Source organism: Camelus dromedarius, chromosome 6 (assembly GCF_036321535.1).
Source record: "Camelus dromedarius isolate mCamDro1 chromosome 6, mCamDro1.pat, whole genome shotgun sequence".
Lineage (NCBI taxonomy): Eukaryota > Metazoa > Chordata > Mammalia > Artiodactyla > Camelidae > Camelus > Camelus dromedarius.
Genome location: NC_087441.1, coordinates 12,817,130 through 12,843,468, shown reverse-complemented (window position 1 = coordinate 12,843,468; position 26,339 = coordinate 12,817,130). Strand labels below are relative to the sequence as shown.

The window sequence follows — 26,339 nt, the reverse complement described above, 5'->3', positions numbered from 1 at the left end:
ATTCTGTATGCAGAATATAGTCAATTTTCAGACAGACAGAAAATAGCTTAAGACCTTTAAAAAAGTTGAAGAATGGGGAAAAAAAATCCACCCTATTTTAAAACTCACTGTTTTTCAATTTAACTCAGTTAATAAAATTATTTCACTACTAAAAAACTCAAAAGAAAGTCTTTCATTTTCACTGTTTTTTTTAAACAGTTCTATTGAAATATAATTCCATAACACACAATTCACCTAGTGTACAATTTAATGATTTTCATTATATTTACAGAGTTTTACAACCATTGCCACAATCTATTTTAAACCATTTTCATTACTCCCCCAAAAGCTCCATACACATTAGCAATCACTCCCCATCTCTACTCAATCCCCCAGCCCTAGGTAACCACTAATCTATTTTCTGTCTCTATGGATTCACCTACTTTAGACATTTCATATAAGTGGAATCATGTAATTTACTGTCCTTTGTGACTAACTTCTTTCCACTTAACATAATGTTTACAAGGTTGTTCCATGTTGCAGTATGTATAAGTACTGTGTTCCTTTTTATTGCTGAATAGTATTCCATTGAATGGATATACCACATTTTATTTATTCATTGGCAGTCAGTAGATATTTAGTTTGCTTCCACTTTTGGGCTATTGTGAATAATGCCACAATGAACAATTAATTGTCTGGTACAAGTTTTTGTGTAGACATATATTTTCCTTTCTCTTGGGTGTATAACTAGGAGTGGAATTACTGGGTCATATGGTAATTCTATGTTCAATATTTTGAGGAACTGTCAAACTATCTTCCAAAGCAGCTTCACTATTTTACTTTCCTACCAGCAATGCAAGAGGATTCCAATCTCTCTATATACTCATCAACACATGTTATTTTTTTCACTGTAGTTGTCCTAGTGGGTGTGAAGTGATATCCCATTTTAGTTTTGAGTCACTGTATTTTATTTCATCATAGGTCAACTCTGTGAAATTGGCCTTTAAAATACCTTACACATATTTAAATTCTCTTTTTATTTTTTTTAATTTAAGCAACATGCCTTAAAATAGTTTCATTTTCTTTTAAGTTTTGCATTAAGTTTTTTTCTGCTTTAGGTAAATCCTCTCTATCCATTTGTGTGTATTTCATAAATACATGAAACATCTTAGTTATTCTAGTAAACAGCAAAATAGAGACTAAGAGCAAATTGATTAATTTGCTTTTTTATCTAATTCTTAGTGTTTCTTGAGAAATGACTATAATGCAATTTGATCAAGAGGTACACTTGGGAGATATTCAGTAGTTTGACTTCCTAGTATTAAATCCGTATTTGCTTGGGGTGGGTATAGCTCGGTGGTAGAGTGGGTGCTTAACATGCTCGAGGTCCTGGGTTCAATCCCCAGTACCTCCATTAAATAAATAAACAAACTACCTTCCCCCCTAAAAAAATAAAGTTAAAAAATTTTAAAAATATGCTTTTTAAAGAACTCACAATTTTTACTTATCAAAGACTTTTGATCAAAGACTTTACTCTCTTAAGCAACTAGCCTTGCCAATATTATGTAGTCTGTAACTCAACTTGGAAATTATCTAACCTTCTGCACTCTTTCCAAACACCCCTCTGCTTCCCTGGCCCTCCTGGTAAGTAGACTTTTACCCCAATTCTGGCATGATACCTTGCAGGGTACTGAAGCCTTCCACATGCTTATAACGAAGTATGGAACAAAGACTGGACCACATTTTTGTGATTAAGACATCAAAACTTCAAGTTTAAGAAATACGGCAAAACCACGCATGCATGTGAGCAGATTCAGCACGCGGTACAGCACTTTTGTTCTTCCACGCGACACAATGCAGCATCTCCCAAAGGTCTAAAACGATTTTATTACCCAGAAATCTACTGGCATAACTTACCTCATGTGCTCTCTGCTGCTCCAAAAGATGCTGATAATTGCCCGAAATCTCTACTGCTAACTTTTGTTCTGTTTGAACCAGGAATTCCATCCATGTTTCACATTTTTCCAAGAAAGTCTGATGTTGTAGCAAAAATGACTGTAACTTACTGAGAGAAGAAAACAAAAAGAGTAATGGTAATGTCGTTTTTTTTCTTACACCTTTGGCATATAAAACTGGATTAAGTATTTTCTACCTCCAATTCTATTTTGACTCCCACAAAGCTTTAAAAAAGACAAAAGGAAAATTTAAGAAAAAAAATAAAAGTTTTAAATGGTAAGTTTTAAAAATGATAAAATGATGTATAGGTCTTTAATATAGTCTTATGTGCAAGTTTTATTTTTGATTGACACAATATTTAGTACATTAAACATGAGAAACCACTTCACAATTTGAGTTTCCCACTTTGGGTTCAAATTTCATGAGTATCATTGGAAAGACCTAGAATTTATAAATATTACACAAATCATGAACTTATTTCTACTAACGTATCATAATGGCCAAAACATCTCCCGGTTACTCTACCTGAATCTTTCTGTAGTCTGAGAGGAGATCAGAGACCAGTGCCGGTTCAGATTCTGCATCCTTTTGATTTCTTTATCATTCAGGGGTAACCGATACCCGAGCTCATTCAGACGATCCAAGTCTGGGACCATGCTGCTGAATTTTAACATCTGTCCCTGAAAGCAAGGTTTAAAAGCAGGTTTAGCACTGTGGTCAGAAGACGCAGAGCTCCTTCCAAGCACACTGTGAACTTCTGATTTGGGGAAGAAGTTGGTCTTTGGTCTCCTACACATTTCTAGGTCACCTATTTGCAATCTCCAGGGCTGCACACACACAAAAAAGCTGCATCACCTAATCAGCCTCCCCTGCTGTCCCTACTGCTGCTACAGGGACTCACTATCCTTCACTGGACATTAAGCAGTTTATATGTGTTGTTCTTGATTTATTTACTCAGAAGTAATTTCTTGCTAGAACTGATAAAGGATGAAAATTGTGCTGATGACTGAAAAGATTTATTTCTTACCCTTTATATCTTATTTATCCATGTTACTCTGCTCCTTTATTATTTAGTAATAATAATAATAATAATAGTTATAATAGTGATAGCTAACATTTATTGAGCACTTATGAACCAAGCATCGTTATAAGAGCTTTACAGGTAATAACACACTTTATCCTGAAAACAATCTCATAAGGTAAGAACTGCAACTATTCCCCAGTTTACAATAAGAAGAAGAGGCACAGAAACCTTAAGTAAATTGCTCAAGGCTACCCAGCTAGTAAGTGGTAGGGACAGGCAAACAAGACTTGTTGGGTTCTCCCTAGATGAAATACAATCCCACTCAAGCTTTGAAATCACCACATGTTATCTTAAAAGCTTCAGTTTTTGGTCCCTGACTCTCAACCTCAAAGCTGGTGAGACTCAACTAAGAAAGCAGCCTGTTTTCAGATCTCTTTCCTTCCTTCACATCTAGGACAGAGCTGCCTGTTCTGGTTTTCCTGTGGGCATTCCTAATGCTATCTAGGAAATCAGCAACAGGAAGAAGAAAAGGTCAGGACACCGTTGGCTTGTGTGTGTTTCCTCTTCCGTGCTTTGCAAAAGGCTCATAACCCTGAGGAAAGGATCAATCTTTCCAATTGTTGAAGCCCAAAGCAAATTATTAGATGGCAGAACGTCCCCAGGCAGACATCAGCAGTGAACAAAAGTGACAGGACACAATTCCTTCTCATGGTGCTTACAGAGAGTAAGACATGATTCCAACAGGAGAGAGAACAAAGTCACCTAACCCCGTGAACAGAATGAGATGGCAAGATGAAACAATGAGGAGAAGAACCGTGGGCTGTGATAGTATGTCACTGGGGCGCCTGACCATGGACTTAAGTGAAGGCTTTCCTAAGAGCATATTGAACAAAATGAGCAGGAGTTGATTCCTTCCGGTGGGGAAACAGTTGGTGGGGACAAGAAATGAATTCCAGAAAGGGGCCCAGGAGGACACTGGGCATCCAGAAGCTGGGAAGCACTGTGGCTCCCAAGCAGCCGGAGGTAGAGACAGACAATGGTGAAGATGAGACCAGTAGGAAGGTGGAAGCCAGGAATTGCTGGTCCTGATAATTCACATTGATCTTTATCTGAAGAGCAGTGGGAACCCATGGAGGGTTTTAAGCAGAGGAATCATGATAAAATGTGCATGTCTATTGTATTCTTCTATTTACGTTACTGAACGTTTAAAACAGTTCATAATTAAGTAAAATCTTTTAAGAGAAAAAGATCATCCAGGCAGCTATGGGGTGGAGGGAGAAAGGTGGCTGCAAGGAGGCCCATGGAGGCTACTGTCGTGGTCCAAGAGAGATCAGGGTGATGATGTGATGGAGAAGGGAGGTACCAGAGCTATGAAGGAGGTGAGCGGCTGGGCCTGGGCAGGGACAGGCAGGAGAAGGAGGAGTGAGGTGGAATCCTAGGACTGCTCCTGGAAGGGTCTCCCATCACAGGGTGTGACATCAACTTGTGTTCATTGCCATCACTCCTCTAAGAGGACAGAAAAGCCATACTGGCAAGAGTTTCCTTGGGAACTTAAGATTAAAAGTAGGCTTACGTCAAGAGTTTTAAGTTTTCCTTAAGGTTTTGAGGACAGAAGCTAGAAGATCTGGGGCTAGGATTTGGATATACTTACCTTTTTTTGAGGACAGAAGCTAGAAGATCTGGGGCTAGGATTTGGATATACTTACCTTAAGTTCTTCCATCCTTTCCTGGATGGTGGAAAGGTCAGATGAGTGGCTAGGGTCTTGCGCCTGAAGGATTTCTTCAGCTTCTACTATCCAGGCCTCCAAAGCTTCTAAACTCTTGGTAAAGGTTTCATAGTCAAGAACTCCAGCCTTTTTTTTTTTTTTCACAAAAGAAAATTGGTATTTAGAAATCTAGTGAAAGGGCAAGTGAATATTGAAATTATTTTTCATATTCTTATATTATATTGTCAATCTCAAATGGCATTCTTAAAAAAAAACAAGGCTACAATGATTTAAATTTTCTCTTCTTTATTAGTGTAATTTTCCTAAAATTAAGAGTTAACTTCTATGTACCATTCATTAATTAACCAATTAATTTTTTAAACTCATTATCAAATAGAAATATATTCTCATTCTTACAAAAATCTGTTATGTAGAGGGGGAGGGTATAGCTCAGTGGTAGAGCAAATGCTTAGCATGCAGGAGGTCCTGGGTTCAATAGCCAGGACCTCCATTAAATAAATAAATAAGTAAACCTAATTGCCTCCTCCTCCAAAACATACACACACAGACACACACACACACACACACACACACACACACACACAAAACAAGAAAAAAGGATAGAGTAAAAAAATTGTTATATAAATGTGAACGTTAATTTTAAAGCTACTTGATGGTTATTAACTGACATGTTTTACTCAGTATCGTGGAAGGAAGCACTGATTTAGGGGCAAAGTTACATTGTAGAGATCAGTACAAGACTCCCTGCTCCCCTTGACCCCACTGAAACTTCCAAATTTGTTTATGTTTTAATTCTTCCGTCTTGAAGGAGGCATTGTCTCGATGATGAAAAACATTCCTCTTTTTTCTGTGTTTCTGCCCAGGTGTCACAGAAAGGCCAATGTATAACACCCATCAAACAGGAGCTCTGTACCTGTAACATCGTCTGCTGCTTGCAAAGAGCCTGTTCCAGGGCACCCAAGTGTTGACTCAAAGACACTTGATCAGACTGAATGGCTGATGCAGCCGAAGCGTCCACTTGCTGCTTGAGTTGCTCTCCCAGTTCATGGAGAACAAAAAGGGAATCCTTAACTGTCTCCAGTCCTTTGAGGAGGTCCTACGGAAGATGAAAACATGCCCATCATGAGACAACATGTTAAGTGTATTAATTATAAACAATCAGCAAAGGGCCACACATCTGGAAACACTCAGTTCTTCAAATCAGCACACCAAATAACCTTCACCTGCAGGAAAAAATAATCAAGAATTGAACTAGATTTTTAAAGATACGTATGTGCATTAACACTTCAAAAAATTATATGTACTATTCTGATTATAAAAGCCACACAGATTCATAGTAGGATACTGGAGAAATGCTGAAAAACTTACATAAATGAGAAAAAAAAAACCCATTATCTACAGGTAGAGCCAATAACTGGAAACATTTTAGTAGTTTTTTTCCTGCCTCTTCATGTAACTGATATCAAATTGAAAACCCAGAGCTACATTTTACCTTTTTCGATTTAATATTACACACACAAGGGAGGAGTTGTGTGTGTGATCATATCACAGTGGTTCCAATACCCCCTCCCCTCTCTGTGGCTGCAGAAGCCTAGCTATGCTTCCGGTGAGCAAGAGGAAGAGTGGTCTGGATCTCCATTCTTTTCCGTGTCATCTCTTGCCTCCACTTTTTGTGGGACCCTCTTACATATTTCAAGTTATACAGTGGAAACTCCCTGTTTCCAGTTTCCATCTACCACTTAGGGATGACGAATGATGGATTCTTCCACCTGCTGCTGGTGCCCCACCAGACACAGAGAAGAGAGCAGAGTCTGCCCGCGCAGTGACTACTGTGAGAGGAGGAAAAACAGCTTTAACCTTGACAGAGATACCAGAAAATTCACAGCGGTAATTTGGAGCACCAGACCCTACGATAGGCATACCTCAACTCAGGAGGATGGAAAATGGAAAGCAACAAACCTCTAAAGATAAATATGTGGAAAGAGAGAGAAAAAAAGGACAGAATTAACTTTGCTGCAAATGTTAAAACTTCAGCTTTAAAGTGATTATTCATTATTCATGTCAAGGTATTAGAATGCACTGAACTTCTATTTACGTGCTTTTTCTAACTTGCCTAATTCTCATAGAGTGACTTGGGAACGTTTATAAGATCTTTGAAACAAGTTCATTAAAATAAAGACAAATAAGGGCAAGTAGTAAGAGGCATGTGACAGGTGAAACAAGAGAATTGTTCCTGAAAACCTTAAGTAGGTTACTGGCAGCTGCAGTAAAAAAGAGAAATATTAAAAAGCTATTAAAAAGAAGTATACCCGTAAATCAGGGGAGAAAGACTTCTTCCTACCATTAAGTTCTTAGAAGAAATTATTATGTAGATGCTTACATAAGAGATAATGGACCTAACTGGACAACACCTTTTAACAGTGGATTTTTAAAAGATGTAACATTACTGTTCATATGGTCATTTCTTATACTGACCACCTCTGTAAAAACAGATAGCCTCAATCTTTCACATGGATTGTATTCCTTTAGGAAAAATGGGAAAATAACTCTTTAAAAATAAAGCAACAGGAGGGGTAACCTCATAAATCTGACACATGGGCAACTGGGTTCTGAAAACCTAGGAGGCTCTTTGAAACTTAATTATTTTTGGATAACCATCTCACAGAGAGACGCAGCAAAAGCTTGCACACATCAGCAGTAGCCCTGCTAAACTTGAGAAGGCTAAGACTGGCGTGTTGGGAAAGCACCATGGTTCCTGGACGTACGTTGCAGTCTTGAATCCATGTGGCAACCTCGTCGTCAGCGATGTCCTTGTCCGTGGCTGCCTTCAGGAGCTCATTGGTTCGACCCTCCTGCTGTTGAACTGTGGAAGCACACTGTTTGGAGTAGTCCTTGTATCGTTGCCAGAGCTGAAGTAGGGCCTTGCTGGAGTGCAGCTGCTCAGCAATCTCTTCCAGCAAGTTATTCCATCTGGAAACAATAGCCAACACTCATGGGCAGATTCCCACCTATCGCCAAATGCTGTTATTTACTATTTTATTTTTTGTGATCCTGGTTCATGTGGTTATGGAAATAATGCAGATGTCTCATTTCTACTTAATGTAATAAAAAGTAACATTTCACACTCATATTTCAAGGGTAGACAGTAGACGTGAGGTCAACCTTTGGGTATACAGCTGTTTTAATTCTTTTCTAAATATCTTCACTATTTTTACTTACCCTTAAATTCATTTTGTGAAAACTAGAACATTAATAGGATAGAATCTCTATAAAGTTCAAATTCAAAATGCCAGCATTTAATTGCATCATGATTTATAATAAGATCATGCAATAAATAACGTGTAACCATATGAAATCAGCATATTCCATACCTCAGGTTGACTTCTTTGAGCGTATTGGTAAGAGTTTCTGTCACAGGTGGGTGACACTCTTTTAATAGCTGGTTGGTGATAGAGCCAAATTTCTGTAAGCTCTTTTCCTGTTTTTCCAGGTCATCTTGAAGATTCTACCCAAAGGAAAAGTATCAGAGATGACATGACAGGATCTGAATTCCAATGATAAGTTTAGAAGTAATTTACAGCTTTTTTCATAAAGATGCACATATAAGTACATAAACCATGACTTTGCCCCAATGCTTTATAAGCTTTCTTTAGATAATCAGTCTTTTCTTTTTTATGGTTTTGTTCTTATGGGTGTGAAGAGGGATTCTTAACAATTGATACTCCTTACAGCGGGTTCTGGAATTCTGCTGGGAAAGCTCATGGAGGGAGCCCTAGTCCACCGTCAAGGAGGAAGCTATGGCGCTGATGCGTCACAGTGTGGTGCTCTTCGATGCTCAAGGTCAGAGTCCAGATCTCTATTTTATTACTTACCCAGAGTTGCTCTACCAGAAACTCCTGGAAATGAGACTCTAAGAAGGTATAGCTTTTCTGAGTACCATCTCTAAGTTCTGAGTGTTCTTCCTTGCAAAGAATATTTATTATTAGACTGGCTGTCAGCTTGATGGAGTCTTCTACCAAGAACCAGTGAAGGAACTAGAAGAAAGATATTTCCCTGGAAATATTGCTCAAGCGATAGACTCAGTTCTTAGAAAAACTCCAGAGGTGAAGCAGGATGACAAAATCCGATCCTACTTAACACTGATATCTGGTTGCCATCAAATCAAAATATGCAGGGAATAGACCCTGAAGTCTTTCATATCTTCAGATGGCAGATGTTGGGGGGAGGGTATAGCTCAGTAGTAGAGCCCACACTTAGCAGGCACGAGGCCTTGGGTTCAACCCCCAAAACCTCCATTAAAAAAATAAAATAAAAATGCTAAGAAAAAAAGAGTTTAAAGAAAGACAGTAGTTGTTAAACACAGAGCAGGCTCAATTGGAAAGTATTTCTAACCTTCTCGAAGTTGTAAAATATGTTTTTTAATTTACTATTCTCAAAATAAGTTTTTATGATTCTTCGTATCTGCAACAGCTATGGTTTAAAGAAGTTATATATATACTCATTTCATCCTCTCTCCCTCATCCCCCAATAGAAAAAAAAAAAAAAAAGAGTATTCCCTTCAGAAAGACTGCATGTGAGGTCAGCAGCATATAAACTTTGACTGCCAAGCCAGGGACGTGGACTGAAGTAAGGAGGGTACAGGCTGGGCTCTTCCATCCCTGGGGGCCTGCCCTGCTCATCCCAGAGGCTGCATTATTTAGCCAGAGAGAAAAGGCAGCAGCAGGTGAGAGTGCCCAGCACACAGGTATACAGGGGAGTGATGTCAGCAACTGACTGAAGGCAGTGACCTGAGACAGGGGACTGTGCTGTGTTTAAGCCAAGCAGCAGCGAAGCCCTTCTGGATGAATACAGTGGTAAGGGACACACAGGAAACCAAGCAGGAAGCACTAGAAAAGGAGGATTACATATACATGTTGACAAGCCCACAGGCATTATGCTGAATGAAAGGAAAACAATGGTTTAAAATGTTTACCACTTTTGCTATTTTTGTTTTAATCCCTTAGACTATGTTCGGAGAAACAGGATAAAAAGACAAGCGGAAGACGGGGGGAGTGTAGAGCTAGCTCAGCGGTAGAGGCCACGCCTAGCATGCACAGGGTCCTGGGTTCAATTCCCCGTACCTCTGTTTAAAAAGAAAGAAACCTAAATCACTTCACCCCCATAAAAAAAAGAAAATTAAAAAAAAAAGAGAGGGAAAGGGAAGACATAAAAGGCAGCAACAATGGATCCAGGAGGTTGATTTCGCTATAGAATCATTTTATAAAATACATTCATGGGGATATTTACATAACAGAATTGTAACGCTCATTTAATTATATACCAGCTATTCCAGAATTTGTTATCCACCAGCAAGTTGGATTATATAACAAACAGAGCAGGTAAAATCAATTTTAAACATTAAAAAAAATCTAAATGTAAAAAATCTACACCAATATTCCAGGATGATGTTTGCAGCTATCCCTTTTTTTTTTTTTTTCCTCAAATGAAAAAGGTTTAGGATGGGTTCACATTGTTCCTTACCTGAAGATTGTCTACCTGAACTTGCACAGCTTCTAAAGAGCCGGTCAGCAGGCGGAATCGGGAAAGAGAGTACCTGGCCTCTGTGAGGCGGCTGTTTATCTCATCAAAGGCTGCTTTGTGGTGGCTCCACTGGTCAAGCACGGACTTCAGCAGGATCTTTAATTGCTCAACCTTTTGAAAGAGACAGACACTTCTTACAACTGCAAAATATTTAAAATGATGAAATATACATTCCACTGATGGACAAAGCATTAACGTTTAAGAACTTCGTTGCAGTGTCGGGCATTAAAAATAAACTCAGATTTTAAAAAATTTGAAAAATAAGATGTAGCAATGTTAAAATTTATGCCTTTCATACTTTTAACCACTCGGTCTAAATTAAAATGCTTAAAAAGTTTATATAGATAATGTCTCTATATAATATATATTATTTATTTAATATAAAAGTAATAAAAGGTCGATATTTAATACCACAGTTTAGGAAATATATTAAATGAGTGTTTCAAATGCATTAATTACTTACTCCTCATAACAACCTTATGAGGCAGGTCGAATCATTATTACCATCTTACAGATGAGAAACTGAGAGACAAAGAGGTTATGAAAATCACCTGAGGTCATACTGTTAGTGTGTGAGAGATCTAGATTTTAATATAGGCAGTCTGGTCCCAGGAAACGAAACCTCTCTATCTATCTAACTTATCTCAGGCATGTGCACGCACACGGGCGCACACACACACATACACACACACACATACACACACACACACACACACACACACACACACACACAGAGTAATGAATATCTCAAGACAAGACACAAGACATCTAAGAATATTCTTTCCCAATTCTTACCTCCAGTAGACAAGTTTTTAATTTGATCTGTATCATTTAGAAAGATACCTGCTTTGGACTTCCTGGATTTCACCCCGAATCTCCTAAATGTATTCTTTTGGAGTAAGAATGGCCATAATTAAGAAAAGAGATCATATAAATTAATGTGCACCTGCATTCTCTGCTCTTCTTCTTAGCATAAATAAAAATGTTGAAACCAATTGAGGTACTATCTAATGGGCCGAAGGCCTAAGAAAATGCTGCCTCAGAAATGAGGTGATGCTCACAGGTGTAGCCAGGTGCCAGGGCCTGTCCTATGAAAGTCAGGAACAGATATGAACATAAAGCCAGGAGATCAAAGAGAATTTGTAACTGGTCTACTTCTTCTTTGTATTATTTTTGTTTGTTTTTTTTCACGAGAAGTTGTTTCTGTGAAAGCAGCACTTAATTTATTTGTATGCTAAATTGCTCCCAAAGAATTGCAATGATTTATAAAGGTGCATAAACTAGAGTAAAATAGATTTAAAATCAGGTTAAAGAGAAGGTAAGCGTAGGCTGGAAAACTGCCCTTGGAGATCAGCACGTGAACTCCGAGAGGCGGTTCGCGGTGCTGCTTTGGCCGCAGTCACTTAACCTGTTTGCGCCTGTGTGCCCACCTCTGCGAAGTGCGGGAAACAAGCACTGGGACATGTGTGTGCAGAGCAGTAGTTGTCACACGCATTCTTCTCATGGGAGGACTCGGTACTCCATCCAGCACATATTTACCAAATATCTTCAGAGATCATATGTTTCAGTGAGAGAATTTAAACAAACGAGAAGACTACATCAGAAGTTAGAGGCTGATGAAAAATACAGGTAAAAGCAAAGCAGAGGAGGGAGTCAGGGAGTGTAAGGTGGGGGGGCAGGGGCTGTCACTGAAAACAAGGTGGTCAGGAGAGTCCTCGCTGGGATGGTGACTTGGAATAGTGACTCTGAGGAGAGGGCGTGACCATGTGGGTATCACGGAGAGGGTGTTCCAGCTGGAGGGAACGGCCAGTCCCCGAGTGTAGGAACATGCCGCGGGTTCCAGGGTAGGGGGAGGCCAGAGCACCATGGATCTGCCGGGCAGCGGCAGGAGACGCGGGGGAGAGATTGTGGGAGGCCCGGCCGGGGGGCCTTCAGGCCCTCAGCAGGTGTGGGCCTCATTCTGGATGAGACAAGAAGCCGTTCGGGGGCTGGGAGCAGGAGTGGTGTGACCTGACTTCCACTTTAACAGGACCTCCGGCATGGAGATTTGGGGAAGGCCACTAAAATAACACAAGCAGTGACGATGACTTAGACCTAGGCGCTGGCCACACAGATGGGGCTAGAGCTTGGATTCTAGATCTATCCTGAAAATAGGGCTGACAAGATACTAATGGACTAGATGTGGGTCTGAGAGAAAAGAGAGGAGTGAAGAATGACCCCGCGGGTTTCTGCCCAGGCACCTGGGAGAGCACAGCTGTCATTAGCTGAGATGGCGGAGAGTGTAGGTTTGGGGGGAAGCACAGGAGCTGGCTTGGGCGTGGACGTTGAGACACTGTTGTCTCAAGGACACTGTCAACTGGTCATGCGAGGGGAGACGTCTACAGAGGACTTCTCTGTGTCTGCCTCTTCTAGAGTTTAGGTGAGAAATCCCACCTGGGGATACACATTTGAGAACTGTCTGTGCCTGAGTTTCTAGGGACATAGGAATGGATGAGATTATTAAGAAAGTAACATTCGTGACAAAGTTTATCACAGGGAATATCTGAAGCTACACTTTTTTTAAAAGGAGGTGAATAGAGCGAACTTAAAAGTACAAATAGATGCTGTATGGATCTCACACTTATTTACTAAGTTACTTTAGAGAAACCAAAACCCATGTCATGTTTGGACACGAGACGGCAAACACGGTCTTGGAGCCAGCTTTCCACAAGCAACATTACCATGTGGTCTAAGTCTGCCCAGGTTTGGTTGAGCTCCCTCAGCGTGCTCATGACAACGCCAGAGACTTCTTCATTCTTGTTCTGAATCAAAGCAAGTCCATTCTGCTCAATTTTCTCTACTTCTTTTTCTTTTGCTTTAATCAAATCTTCCAGGTCCTAAAAGGTTAAGAAAAAAAGATATATAGTCATTTAAAATTGTTCTATTACGGAACTCTGGGGTACCCTGAAATTGAGTCACTGCAGTCTTACATCCTAAAAATCTTTTACTAAGCCAAAAGGCTCATCATTCTCAGGAGAGGGTCTCCACAGCAGTACTTCTTCCTTCATTTAAGTTTTTTTAATTGTCTTTTTATTCCATGGGATATTAACATGACTTAAAAAAACCATAAAATTTGATTACCTATTTATACAAGGAAATGGTACCATGCAATTCTTTTTAAAGAAGCTACAAGGAAAGAAATATATGTCAGAAATGGTATTATGATTTATATCCTTAAATTCATATATTTGGTGTTGGGAATGTCACACAATCCTAGCCCATAGAGTGGAATGCAGTAGAAGAGTATTCTGGGCCCCAGCATCCAAGGTTTAGTTACATTTCTGCCGCTGTCCAGCTGTGCCACTTTGCATAAGTTAGAAACTTCCACTGAGTCTCAGTTTCATCTGATGAAAAATCAGAATCTCTAATAACCCTTCCTCCTAAAATATTCTGATTCTCTGTGACTCTGGAAGGCTATACAGGCGTTTTTCATGAATCAAATCCTCATTTCCTTTAGGATGCTCATTTTACCTGTCAGTCTGAAATGTTCGGAAAGGAAAATGAAATGAGGCAATGGTCTGGAGAGCCATACCTAACCATACATCGGAATCCTAACTTACATTTTAGTGCCACTGGAAAATTTGGAAAGCTCAGTGAGACAGGCTGAGACTGCTATCAACATTCCACGGATGAACAAGTGGAGATGAAGTCATGCAACCTGTCTCGGGTCACAGAAGGGCCAGAGGTAGAATTAGAGCCCAAGTCTTCCGAGCCCGCGATGCCCAGCCCAGTGCTGGGGGCGAGCCTTCGGGTGTGAACCGTGGAGAAGGTGTAAATCCATCCGAGGTGATGGGAGAAGCCGGACGCTAAGGCCTGGGTGCGTTCTCACATTCAGAAGCACACCCACAGAACTGGATATGGAGGTTAAAGTGAAGAAAACTGCAGAATATTTTCAGTTTGGATAATGCCTCAATTTTGTAAAAGACTTCCACCTCCCCCTGGTGACCCGCATGTGGGTAACTGCCCTGGGACTGGGTAGTGCTACTGATACGGTTCTAGTGAGACGTCCCGGGCTCTGCTGTGTTAGTTACAAACGTCCTTTAGTTTTTGATCCTGTGTGGTCCCACCTTTTAATCACTCTCTACCTTATTTATAAGGTAGGAACACTAATACATTAGCTTACTTCAAAGGGATAACATTAGATAAACATACGTATACATGAAATCCTTTTTAAGCTGTTAAAAACCAGGCAAACGTAAGAGTACTATTTTATTCAGCCCTTTGGTAACCTGCCCTGCTTCAATGCAAATGTATTTATTTTTCTCTCTTTATTATGAAGCTATTTTTGTCTTGATGTATTAATTAGAAATGCATGCAACAGTGGCCTAAAGAGACCATTTTTATTTTTAATAACTGTTCTTTCATTTTCACTTTACAATTACGTCAATATTTTGATAGCTTTGATATTAACCCAAGAGTGAACACAGGGATTACTAGGGTTACAGGTCCTTTATGTGGTACAGAAACATCATGGACTTTACTATTTAAGGATTTTTCTCTCTACTTCTCTAAAAGATTATGAAACCGTAAGCAATCCTCCCAACATGTCTTTAATATGATTCTAAAATTCAACCACTGATATTAAATTTATTCTCATTTATCCATAGATGTTAACTTTTTAAGTGGGCAATGTTAAATGAATGATCTATTTCTAGAAATACACCTCAAAAATGCCCCGAACATTTGTGCTGGCATAAAAGCAAAACCGAGGAGGGAAACAGGAATGAAATATATATTGTGTGCAAAATAAAGGTGTTTTCTTTTCCTTCCAATAATAATTAAGAGATAATTCTGTTTCTGATCAATGAAGGGAAAAGCCAAACCTAACATTTTTTGCTCTCATAAATCATTCTTAACTTGGGTTAATTCATAAATATCAGTTTTTATGTTGGTTTAAATTTATAAATCACCTGTAAAAAAGTGGAAAAATATTCAAGATTTTTAAACAAAATAAAGCTTGAATCCAGTCACCAGTGTAAGTGTGTTGGCTTGAATTCTACACTTTGGTCCGGAGGAACAATTTCTCAAAAATGACAATAAATTTTTATCAAGGTTTGTGGCACTGCCAAATGGAACCTGCCAGTGAGGCTACTATGATTCATATGCGATGCCCCGAATGTGCGGGCTACTTTCATTCTCTTCTTTGTTTCCAATCAATTGAAATCACAAATTGGCATTGGTGTAAATTTCTCTCAACCACACTCTGAGCTGCCTGGTGTGACCCCTGAGAGGCTAAAATATGGGTCCGAAAAGGACTGAAACTTGGCCAACTTTCTGCTACATTTTCCAGATAGCAATGTTTCTGTTAAGCAGAAAACATGTCCATAAAAAGAAATTGGAAAATGGCAGGAAAAAAAGCACGTTAAAGAGAAGAAAAATTAGTTAGGAAGAGAAAAAGAAAAGTAGGGAAGGAAGAAGAAAAAAAAGGAAAGAAAAAGAAAAGTTATATTAAACCATCATTTCTATCTTTTTGAGGGGAGGGGTAATTAAGTTTATTTATTCATTTATTTTTCTTAATGGAGGAATTTGGGGGGTAATCAGGTTTGTTTGTTTGTTCATTCATTTCACTCATTTCTCTCAGTGGAGGAACTGAGGATTAAACCCAGGACCTTGTGCATGTTAAGCATGCACGCTACCACTGAGTTATACCCCTCCCCCCATCTCAGTCTTTAAATAGTCAAGTTTATTACAACAACGTAACAAGGAAGCATTAATCTTGCTAACGTTAATGCTTAAATTATCTTTTAATTTTAATGAAAACATTTTAACTTAGGAAGTCATCTTTCAAAGTAAAATGTTGAAATTCTGGCTTACTTGTTTCAGAATTGAGACTTTAAATTAGAAACACTACCGGCCCCTGGAAAGCTGAAAAGGCAATGAGACTAGCTGATGCACATTTTTGGTCTTCCATTTTCCACATCCATCTTCCAATGTGAAGCTTCCTCTTTTTAATTTCAAGGTATTTCTCTACATGATAGTTTTCTTTGCAAAATTGCAATCCATTAGCTTGTCAGCCCAGCAAAAGAGCATCTACTCTTTCTTTCTTAAACCAAAAAGCTTTGATTGAGAGCTTAAGTATATCTCTCTTTACATATGCCCCCAAAGGAAAAAAAAAAATGCTGGTTGAAAGGAAGATCATTACCAAAGACCTTTCTTTCTGAAAGCTGAAATACAAAAATAAGACCTGGGGAAAGAAGCATTTCTGTAGAATTGCTTCACAGTTTAGTCTTCCATTGCTCTTAGGAAATACTACAGAGAACCATTGCAGGTAATCTATAACACATTACAAATTACTGATTTATTTAAAAAATATAACAGCATTAACTGCAATAGCTTACACTTCTTTGGTATAAACAAGAATACCTGAGGAAATATTAAGTGGTTCTAAGTCACTGGAAAACATTTAGTTTTCCTGAATCAGAGATCCTTATCACTAACAGCAGAATGAGCAGGTGCCACTGAGTCTTCCCAGTGGGACACAGTAGGAGCTAACAGTCCTCTGTGAAGCATCATCGGCTCATTGGAGTTGAACCAGAATCCAATCAAGACTCTCCTGCTAACTTCCATTTATACAAAACACGGGGGGACAGAATAGCCTCTGAAGGAAGTACACTGGCTAATCCTGAACCTGAGGCCAGTCTACGGTTTCTGTAACAAGTTAATAATGTGTAAAATATATTAAAGAAACCTAACAAGAAAATGTAGGATACAGACACTGTTGTATCCTTGTTTAAATAACTGGGATAAACAAGATATTTTACAGACAATTGAGGAAGTATTGTTATGAGCTGGGCATTAAATAACATTAAGGGATTATTGTGAATTCTTTTGTGGTAATAACAATACAGTTATATAGAAAAAAGTCAGTTCTTTATAGAGATGTGTACTGTAGTGCACAGGAATGAAATACCATGAAGTCTAGGATTCACTACAAAATCTTTAAGAAGAAAAACAATGCAGGCAAGGATGTCAAAATCTTGATAATTATTAAATCTAGTGAACAGTATGGAGGTTTAGCAACATTCTCGGCTTATGAGAGTGTTTGAAAATTCTCATAACTTTGTGTTTATAAAAACAGGTGAAAAAATCTAACAGAAAACTCTATAAACTCACTTAGAGAAATCTGTTAACCAAATGCAGCATTTTTCAATATTTAAATCTCAGTTCTCAGGACCTGCAGATTCCTTCGCGACAGGCCAGGAAATTGTGAAACAGTGCCGGCGGCCACCTGGGCAAGTTACCTGACAGTCTTTCATCGCGTTCTGAACTGAAGCCTGATCGCCAATTCGATGTTGTTGTTTTAGTCTCTTTTCTTGGGTTTCAAACCAAGTTTTCAGACACTGTACATTATTTTCATATTCTGACCAAGATTCCAGTAAGCCTTCCAACAGCTGAATCTGAGCAAACATAATGAAACGAAATTTGTAATTTTATTTTAGAATCAAATCATTGGCAGGTAACTATTTCTTCCAGATTAAGAATTCTTAAAATACAGCCCATTGTATATATGATTAAAAATCAGTGAGGGGGGAGGGTATAGCTCAAGTGGTAGAGTGCATGCTTAGCATGCACGAGATCCTGGGTTCAATCCCCAGTATCTCTTCTAAAAATAAAGAAATAAATAAACGTAATTACCTCCCCACAAAAAAAAAAATCAATGAATGTTTAAACATGTGAGTCATTGGGATTAAAAGATACACATTGCTATATATAAAAGAGATAAACAACAAGGACCTACTGTACAGCATGGGGAAATATATTCCGTTTTTTGTAATGAACTGTAATGACAAAGAATCTGAAACTACATATATATATGTATGTCTATGTATAACTGAATTGCTTTGCTGTACATCTGAAAATAATACTGCAAATTGACTATGCTTCAATAAAAAATAAGAATTAATTTTAAAAAAGTGTGAATCAATGACCATTATTGGTAAACAAGCAAGGAATTTCACTCAAAACAAAGGAAAAAGAATTTAAGAGGCACCTTTAAAAAACTAAAACAATATGAAATAGAGAGCAGAAGGTACATAAGACACATTAACAAGTCAGAGGGAAAACCTTCAGCGGCAGGCTCTTCAGAGGCAGCTGTGTGCCCAGTGCAGCCACACTATTTGGGGAATGAGTTTTCTTTACAGACTGTACCTGTTCTTGGAGTTTTCATGAAACATGGACAGCAAAGAACATTTGGCTCACCTTCTCAGTTACTAGACCCTGCAGGATTTGCCAACTTTTATTCATTGCTCCAAGCTGCTCAGCAAAATCAGTCTTATCACTGCGTTTACTTTCCACATCCTGACTGCTGATTTGTAGCACAGACTGGTTCACAAAATCAACTGTCAGCTGTTTACAGTTAATGTCGATCTTAAAACCCTGAAAAGGGAAGGTAGAAAATAAGAAAACAACATTATACATATAAATGTCTTACATTTTATTAGGAGTTGGAAAGCCTTAAGTAGCCTTAAGACTAATATTATCACTTCGGTGATTTAGTCCAAATGGCACAATCGGTGTGTATGTATTAATATATGTATTAATATAACCCATTATTTTCAGAAGCTGAATATATATAGAATATATAAAAACACTGAATATAAATTGAATTTACATATTCTGAATTTATACATATATTAAATTTGTATTTATAAAAATTTGAATTTATAGATATATTAAATATAAATATATATTTTTAAGTAGAGGAAGTAGAATTGGACAAATTACCTAATCTCACTATAAAATATTTATCAATTATAGAATTTATTTTTATGATTTCCTAAAGTGACACAAAATCTTACACAAAATTATTCCTACTACTGGTCAACTTTTCTATGCCTACAACTATGAAGGCAGTTTTCTTACTATTATATAGCTATCTGGTCACCATGTATGAAATATATACTTTAAGACCTGATTTCTGTAATTTGAGTTTCTGAGCTCCTTCAAGTACGATTATCCTAAAATATGGAAAGCTAAAACCCAGAAGTGCTGAATTACCTTGTATTTCTGAAGGTATTCATGAATGGCCTTGTAACCGATGGAATTTTTAATATTCTCTTCATCCTTTTGAATAACATTTTCCATGAGAGAAATCCAAGCCATGACTTCAGAAATGGCATGGCGAGAAGGCAGTTTATCCATTTGGAGCTGCCCGGAACAAATTGAAAGTGTCAGAGACAGAACAAATCGCTAGTGTTAAAATTCCAACGAATCCCAATCTATTAAAAAGTTGAAGAATTTTTAATGGCTTATCAGCTGTTCTTTATCTAATCTTTTAGGCATTTTGATTGTTGGTAATCTTTTTTTTTTTTTTTGCCTGAAGAATTCCAAAATTTTAAGCACTTAAGATCTCAGAACCAAAAGTAAATGGACTTCATAAAATTCCTCTTAGTTACCCTTGCCCTAGGTAGTAAATTAAGTTTGGCATTATTGTCAGACTGGATAAGTGGTGCAGTAAAATAGTATGAACAAATAAGAGGCTTTTCTCCTCTGTCTTTAAGTCATATTCTCCCACATGTTTTTTGTAAGGATACGGTAAATGAAATTTTAGTGGCTGTTTAATTCCTGATACGTCCTCATTATAATAAACTGACCCTTCTTTATTATAATCCCCACCTGCACCCATGCCCACACGAAAAACAGAACACACAAGTGAAAAATCTTTTCAAGTTGCTGAAGTATTTAAATATCTGAGCCAAAGCCAATGACAATAAAACAGAAGTTATTGTACGGCTGTAAATTGCTTTGCAAGTGGGGGCTAAGGTGTCAAATGAACTACACTGGCAATGCTGAGCTATCAACTTTCTATACCTGTAAAAAAACAAAACAAAACAAAAAAACTCTCGTTGCAGAGACAGAACAAATTCCAAGTGTTAAAATTCAAACTCGATTTTCTTTAACCTAAAACTCTATTAATTCCTATTCAAGTACCAACCAATATAACACTTCTTAATGACATTTTTGGATCTTAACCTCGTTAGAAGCTTGAAATGAAACATCAGGCAAACACTGAACAATAACAGTCCTCTTATGTTCACTTGACATACAATACTATCAACATTGCATAAACACTACCTAATTAATCAAAACACCAGCAAGAAGAAAATATTATTCTTATTTTATGGCTAGTTTTATGACTATAAAAAAAAACTTAACTACGAAACATTCAACAGATGTATTTTATTAATTATCTTGTAAAAATCTCTGTGTATTATGATTCAGGAATGTTAAAAGAAGAAAGAAAAATACCACCACACTACAAACTATCATTTTCTAGATTTTTGGCACTCTGATATTTATTCCAAAGAGCGTAGCCAATTTCCTCAGTCTTCCACCAAAATATACTAGAATTCTGAATCTTCCTTAATACATCAGGTATTTATGTAAATACTTATAGTGATTGGGAGGAAAAAAGCAATCATTTAAAATATTTATAGACTTCTATGTGGTGCAGAAAGATATAGAAGTCAATGTGAGATGTTTCCTGCCCTTTAGGAATGTGCAGCTGCTGATTCAAAGGGGTAAGACATTTATATGAAACACATCTATCACACCTTTTACACAGGATGAATGCCAAAGAGAGAGAGATAAAATACCTGGGAGTTCAGGCAGGGGGGAAGCAACTTTCTAGATAAGAGAAAGACTTGCTTCTCTTCATTTGTTGAAAGTTACACCTCTATTGTAGGTAATATTACAGGTCTTTTTCATACAATAGTATTAAATCTTCGTAAGTACTCACTTGGTGAGAAAGGTATAGTTACCCATATTTTATTTATGAGAAAACAAAGAATTAAAACATGGACAGACAAGGATTCTAAAACACACACACATACGATAAAGAAGCCCTTGGAAGACATGGGGTTTGCAGACATGCAATTTGTAGAACTGTTCACTCTTCACATGAAATACCATGGAGGAGAGAAAACACAAGACACCCAAGACAGAGCTGATTTAAATTTGGGAACAACAGCAGATTAAGGTACTTTTTCATCTAATACTGCTTGTGACCAACTAAACCAATGATTAGTTCTGTACCTGGTGGAGCTTCTCCTGGACAGCTGGAATATTTGTCAGCAGGTCAGTCCACTGGCCATCGATATGTGACAGCTCAGAACGCAGGGCAGCTGTGTCCACTTTCTTTAATCGAAGGAGCTGATTCCCTGTGCTCAGAACAGACGATTTCAGGGTAGATTTGGCATCAACTTCTTTGGAAAACTCCTAAAAGAAGTAGCAAAGTCCACATCAGGATTAAGTAGCCAGATCTTTTATTTAGGGAAAGAAACACTTATTTCCCGAACAATTTTTCTTTACATCATACAGGTGAGTGGTGATGTTAAGCACACTGGAGAAAAACAAAAGCCACATATCCCTGCCCTGAATGAAAGCCAACATTACCTAAAGATGACTGTAAAGAGGCAATGTTGAGCCCTAGCATTTCCCTCAATTATTCAACACACAGACTTAACACTGACAAATTCTCTATAGCTTGATTTATTAAGTATATTCATTGACAGCCGATCACCTTTTCATTGGTGTAAGTCAGGCCTTACCAAAAGGCCTGAAAATAATAAAATTGAATCAAATGCTTTCGATTCTTGGACTTACCAGAAAAGCATTCAGATGATCACGGACCATTTCCAGTTCTTGTGGGACTGTCACAGATTGTTGAGTCCAAAATTCTAGTCTGTCTTTTGCAGACTGTAACCAGTGGATCAGACCTGCAGATTCACTCTGATATCTGCAAGGACGGTAATAAGCCTATTAAGTCAACATCCAATCCCTCCGTTGTGCTAACCCCTGTTACTCACCAACGCTAATTTTAAAAGAAGACTCGACAGATTTGGGAGAGTAATGTCCTGGGCTGACACTCTCAAATTCCCTTCTCTAAATATTCATACCTTAAGCAAGTCAGTCTCTCTAAGTTTCAGCTTTCCCACCTCTAGGCTGAAAATAAAAATATCTTTCTCCTACTCTTTCACAATGAAGCTATTTAGAAAATGTTAGATGATTGTTATTAAAAGTTCTTAGAAATAAAGGTGGCGTAGAAATAAAGGGTTTCATTATGAATACCTCTCTTGAATACCTCCCATTGCCCTCGAGAGAAACTTTACCTTCTCAAAACACACCCTTCTTCTTTCTCTCCTAAGGTTTACTGTGACCACACATGCACAGTCCACAGGCAGGGAAGATGACAGCTCAAAGGTTCAATGTATTGCAAAGGTTTGATGCACCTCCCCACCCACTTTTAAGTACATGTTTATACAGTTATACAGGAATCCAACTGGAAACTTTGCGTTTGCCTTTATTTTCCGAACTCTGTGATGAGTTCCTAGGGGAACCACATCTTTTTCAACTCATGTGTCCACTAGCCTTATAAGTACTCTGCAGCATTAACCTAAAAATGTGCCAAATAGTCACTGTATTACCTGGTCCAGTGTTTCAATATTGTTTCCAATCTGTGAAGTTCCTTAGACACTTTGTTGGTATCATTTAACCAGTGTTCTCCAAGTTGATTTAGCTGGCTTTCTAGATCTGAGCAGCTAATGGATATCAGAAGTCGTTTTCCATCATCTAGTACCTGATATAATTTGGGCTGGTATTCATTAAGGCTGGATTTCAAATGCTAAAATGATGGAAAATATTGCGTCAAAAGTTTAGATAATGCAATTTTTCTTCCTTAAAGATTATAATTTTTCCATAATGTTCCCATTACCTGTTAGTCAAATTTCAAGTATTTGTACCCAAGTTACATTAGAAATTTTAACATGTTTCATCTAAGTAGAGATTAAAAAAAAAAAAGTAACTGTAGGTATATTTAAAACTGCGAACTGTAATTATTTCAAAAATTGTGTGATACCAGCATAAACTATAAAAAAAATTCTTGGTGGAGGCTGAATTTTTAAAAAGAGCTCTTTATCATTAAAAATCAGAAAAAAAGGCTCTTTAGTGCTCTGTTATAAAACAATAAACTTTAATTATTTCAAGATAGTGTGACTTCAAGCTTAAAAACAGAAAACGTTTGGTGGAGCCTAAATTTTCAAAAGCGGATCTCATAAAAAAATAAAAAGAGCTTTTTATGTTCTGTTACAAAACAAACACTTAAAACCTATGTTTTCAACAATGTCAATAGCTTGAAAGTAAAGTAAAAGTACTTAATAAAATATTTGATTTCAAGTCAAACCATGGGAAAGCTTCAAAAGGAAATGCGACAACTTTTTACACCAAGATGCCATTTGGACGCTGACCTGGTAGAGTGTTATCCGGTCGATGAGCCTGTCCTCACTCTCCTCCACCAAACCCACACTCGGGATGCTGCCCTCCACCACCTCCAGCTGCCTGCTCAGCTCCCGGTGGTCCTCATCCAGATGAGACCATGTCTAGAAGCACAACATCCGTCTGTGAGCTGAAAAATCCTCATTCAGGAACAGCATTCCTCTCTGTGCACAAATGTGCACCTGACAGATTCTCTTTAAAGACTTGTCGGAGATGTTTGCATTGGGGATTTGCTTTAGAAAGCAAAAGACGGCTTTGAAGCAAGTAATCAGTTTACCCCTGTAAACTGGCTTTCACATCCACCACTAACTAGCTGTATGGTATGGGAAACTTACTATACTTCGGTGAACCTCATTTTCAACATTAAAAAAAATAGGGTTAATAATAATCTTGTCTCCAAAAGAAAAAAATACTTCTATTTCACTATTTTCATATACTTCCTTCCAGTCACTTTTCTCTAGACACTTTCACGTAAATGGTGTTCATCAGGCCAAAAATGTGTTTCATTTTTCTTCTAGTATTTTAGAGTAAATATTTGCAGTGCTATACAATCAATCTTTATAATTATTTTCTTTCAAACATGATTTAATGACATTAGAAAATAGCATACTGGTACTTCTTTGAGGATATATATTTTGGTTAATGGGTAATTTCCAGAGGTGTGAGAGGACCTGTTTGTTTCATTTTAATTTAAGATTTTTATGGCCCCAGATACAACTCTACTTCAAAGTTAAGAAATATACAAACATGTCTGATATTATAGATTTTAATGAATATACAAAATAAACATAAACAGTATGCATAGGTAAAAATCAATCAATCAAGCATCTGGTCCAGTGTGAGGATAATGTATGCAGCACACCTGGAATACAGGAGGCATCTGATAGTTACGGTTTCATTCTTTACCAAGTGATGATGCTATGACGTAAGTGAAAGAGATGGGCATGTTTACTTCCCATAGTAAGTGAACTAAATGCATTACATTTGCAAAATAAACCTCACACAGACATTTAAGAAATATAAATACATATTACAGACATTCTACTCAGGAGAACTCCCACATCACTTATTCTTATGATTTTATTTTATTTTAAATTGGAAAATCTTTTTTTTTTTTTAATCATGTGAAGTCTTTTTCAATAATGTCTAGCAAAGGTTAGCAGTTTTTCAAGACCTCAGTCTGAAATCAGTATTCATCTGGCTGAATTCACAGTGAGCACAGCGTTTATCCAAACATGAACAGGAAATACAAGGGGCACAGGGCAACCCAAGACGCTGAATCTGAGGGACCTCCGGGGTCACAGGACACAGATCCCACGAGAGAACACGCCCGGCCTGGAGGGTCTGTCTGTCGGTAGTGGGTGAGCCTCGGACAGGTGCAGCACCAAGTCTCACCTCTAGAATGTACTCCAGCTCCACGCCCCTCTTGTGAGCCCGTTTGAGGACGGCCGCAGCCTGAGCCATCAGCTCGGTGTGGAACTGAGTTTCCCGCTGGACTGCAAAGCTGATGATCTTTCTGAAGAGTGTTTCAGTCAAGATCATGTGAGATTCCAGACCCTGAAAGTATTCCTGCAATTTTTCAGACAGAAAGAGGTCAGCAATTCACTTGTATCCAACCTTACAATAAAAACGGTTTCAAACATGGAAGCTGATGGAACTTAGCTCAGACATGAGGGGTACTGGTCCCCCTGCCGGCCTCCACCCTCCCAGGCACACACCACTTCCTGCAGAGATGGGGGCTCCAGCCAAGTGGCCTAAATGACCCCTCTTGTCCCCCAACCCAAAGCACCGACGCACTGCCATGCTGCACTTTGTCCCCAAAACAGATCCCGTTGTGCGTGACCAGCTGCTGAAAACGTTCCTCCGCTCTCTCAGCTCTTGACCCCTAGACCCTCTGGGTGGCCTCTCACCTCCTCCACCACAGACCGCCCTCCCTTGTTCCCCGGACACACCAGCTCCCATTCTCCCATCTTCAGCCTCAGCCTATACTCTGTACTTCCCGGGATACCCTCACTTGGCACATTCACAACTTTTCTTCCTCCATGGCCCTTTTTTAATTCTCAGAGCATTCCTTGTGCTTAATACTCACCGCCAAGCCCAGTGTGCCACACGCCCTGGTTGGCATGATATATTTTTTAATTTCCCTCATAATGTACCTGCCCACAGCAGAACTGTACACCTCGCACAACACTACAGATGTGTTTTGAAATGTTCCTTTTTATCTGTAAAAGGCCCCAGAAGATGGGGAGAGGGCTCTCCCATATCCTGTTCCCAGCACCACGGATAAAGCTTAGAGACTGGGAAGAGCTAATATCAGCTAACACTGAGTGTGTACCATGTGCCAGACACTCTATGAACACTTCAGCAACTGACTCATTTAATCCTTATAACAATTCCATGAGGTAGGCAGTTTTATTTCCCACCTTACAGACGCTGAACCGCTCAGTCTCATGCAATAAGCCCAAGGCCACGAAGAGCCCTCCCTTGGAAAGTGGTCTGGTCAATGGAAGCTGGATCATTATTTTCAACTGACAATTATTATATCATAGAATCTTACAGTTGGAAGAGAACTTGGAGGTCATTGGGCCCAACATTCACAGAAAGCTAATATTCCTTTTACAACCCCATCTCCCCCAACGTCCTTGGACGGACTTCTCACAGCCGGGAGAGCCGTCTGCCTGATGGCAGCCTGCTCCTTTTAGGGTTCTTCATCTCCTGAGCTTTATTTCTCTGTTATTTACACACATTGATCCCAGTTTCCC

At 38.5% G+C, this 26,339-nt stretch overlaps 1 protein-coding gene across 18 annotated transcripts in view; it reads right to left on the bottom strand.

Moving 5' to 3' along the window:
- The window catches only part of SYNE1 (spectrin repeat containing nuclear envelope protein 1), a 427,973-nt gene that overhangs the window by 78,848 nt on the left and 322,786 nt on the right, over positions 1-26,339 (bottom strand). For all 18 annotated transcript variants that reach the window (XM_031456562.2, XM_064486565.1, XM_031456561.2 and 15 more), the window contains 16 exons: positions 24,973-25,146; positions 23,550-23,681; positions 22,731-22,927; positions 21,910-22,042; positions 21,340-21,522; positions 19,303-19,452; positions 18,505-18,681; positions 17,547-17,702; positions 12,987-13,142; positions 10,207-10,377; positions 8,058-8,191; positions 7,452-7,656; positions 5,600-5,782; positions 4,666-4,812; positions 2,461-2,615; positions 1,897-2,044 (listed from right to left, as the gene is read on the bottom strand). In XM_031456562.2, the coding sequence (XP_031312422.2) occupies positions 1,897-2,044; positions 2,461-2,615; positions 4,666-4,812; positions 5,600-5,782; positions 7,452-7,656; positions 8,058-8,191; positions 10,207-10,377; positions 12,987-13,142; positions 17,547-17,702; positions 18,505-18,681; positions 19,303-19,452; positions 21,340-21,522; positions 21,910-22,042; positions 22,731-22,927; positions 23,550-23,681; positions 24,973-25,146 (2,601 nt within the window). The remainder of the gene's footprint in view (positions 1-1,896; positions 2,045-2,460; positions 2,616-4,665; positions 4,813-5,599; positions 5,783-7,451; positions 7,657-8,057; positions 8,192-10,206; positions 10,378-12,986; positions 13,143-17,546; positions 17,703-18,504; positions 18,682-19,302; positions 19,453-21,339; positions 21,523-21,909; positions 22,043-22,730; positions 22,928-23,549; positions 23,682-24,972; positions 25,147-26,339) is intronic.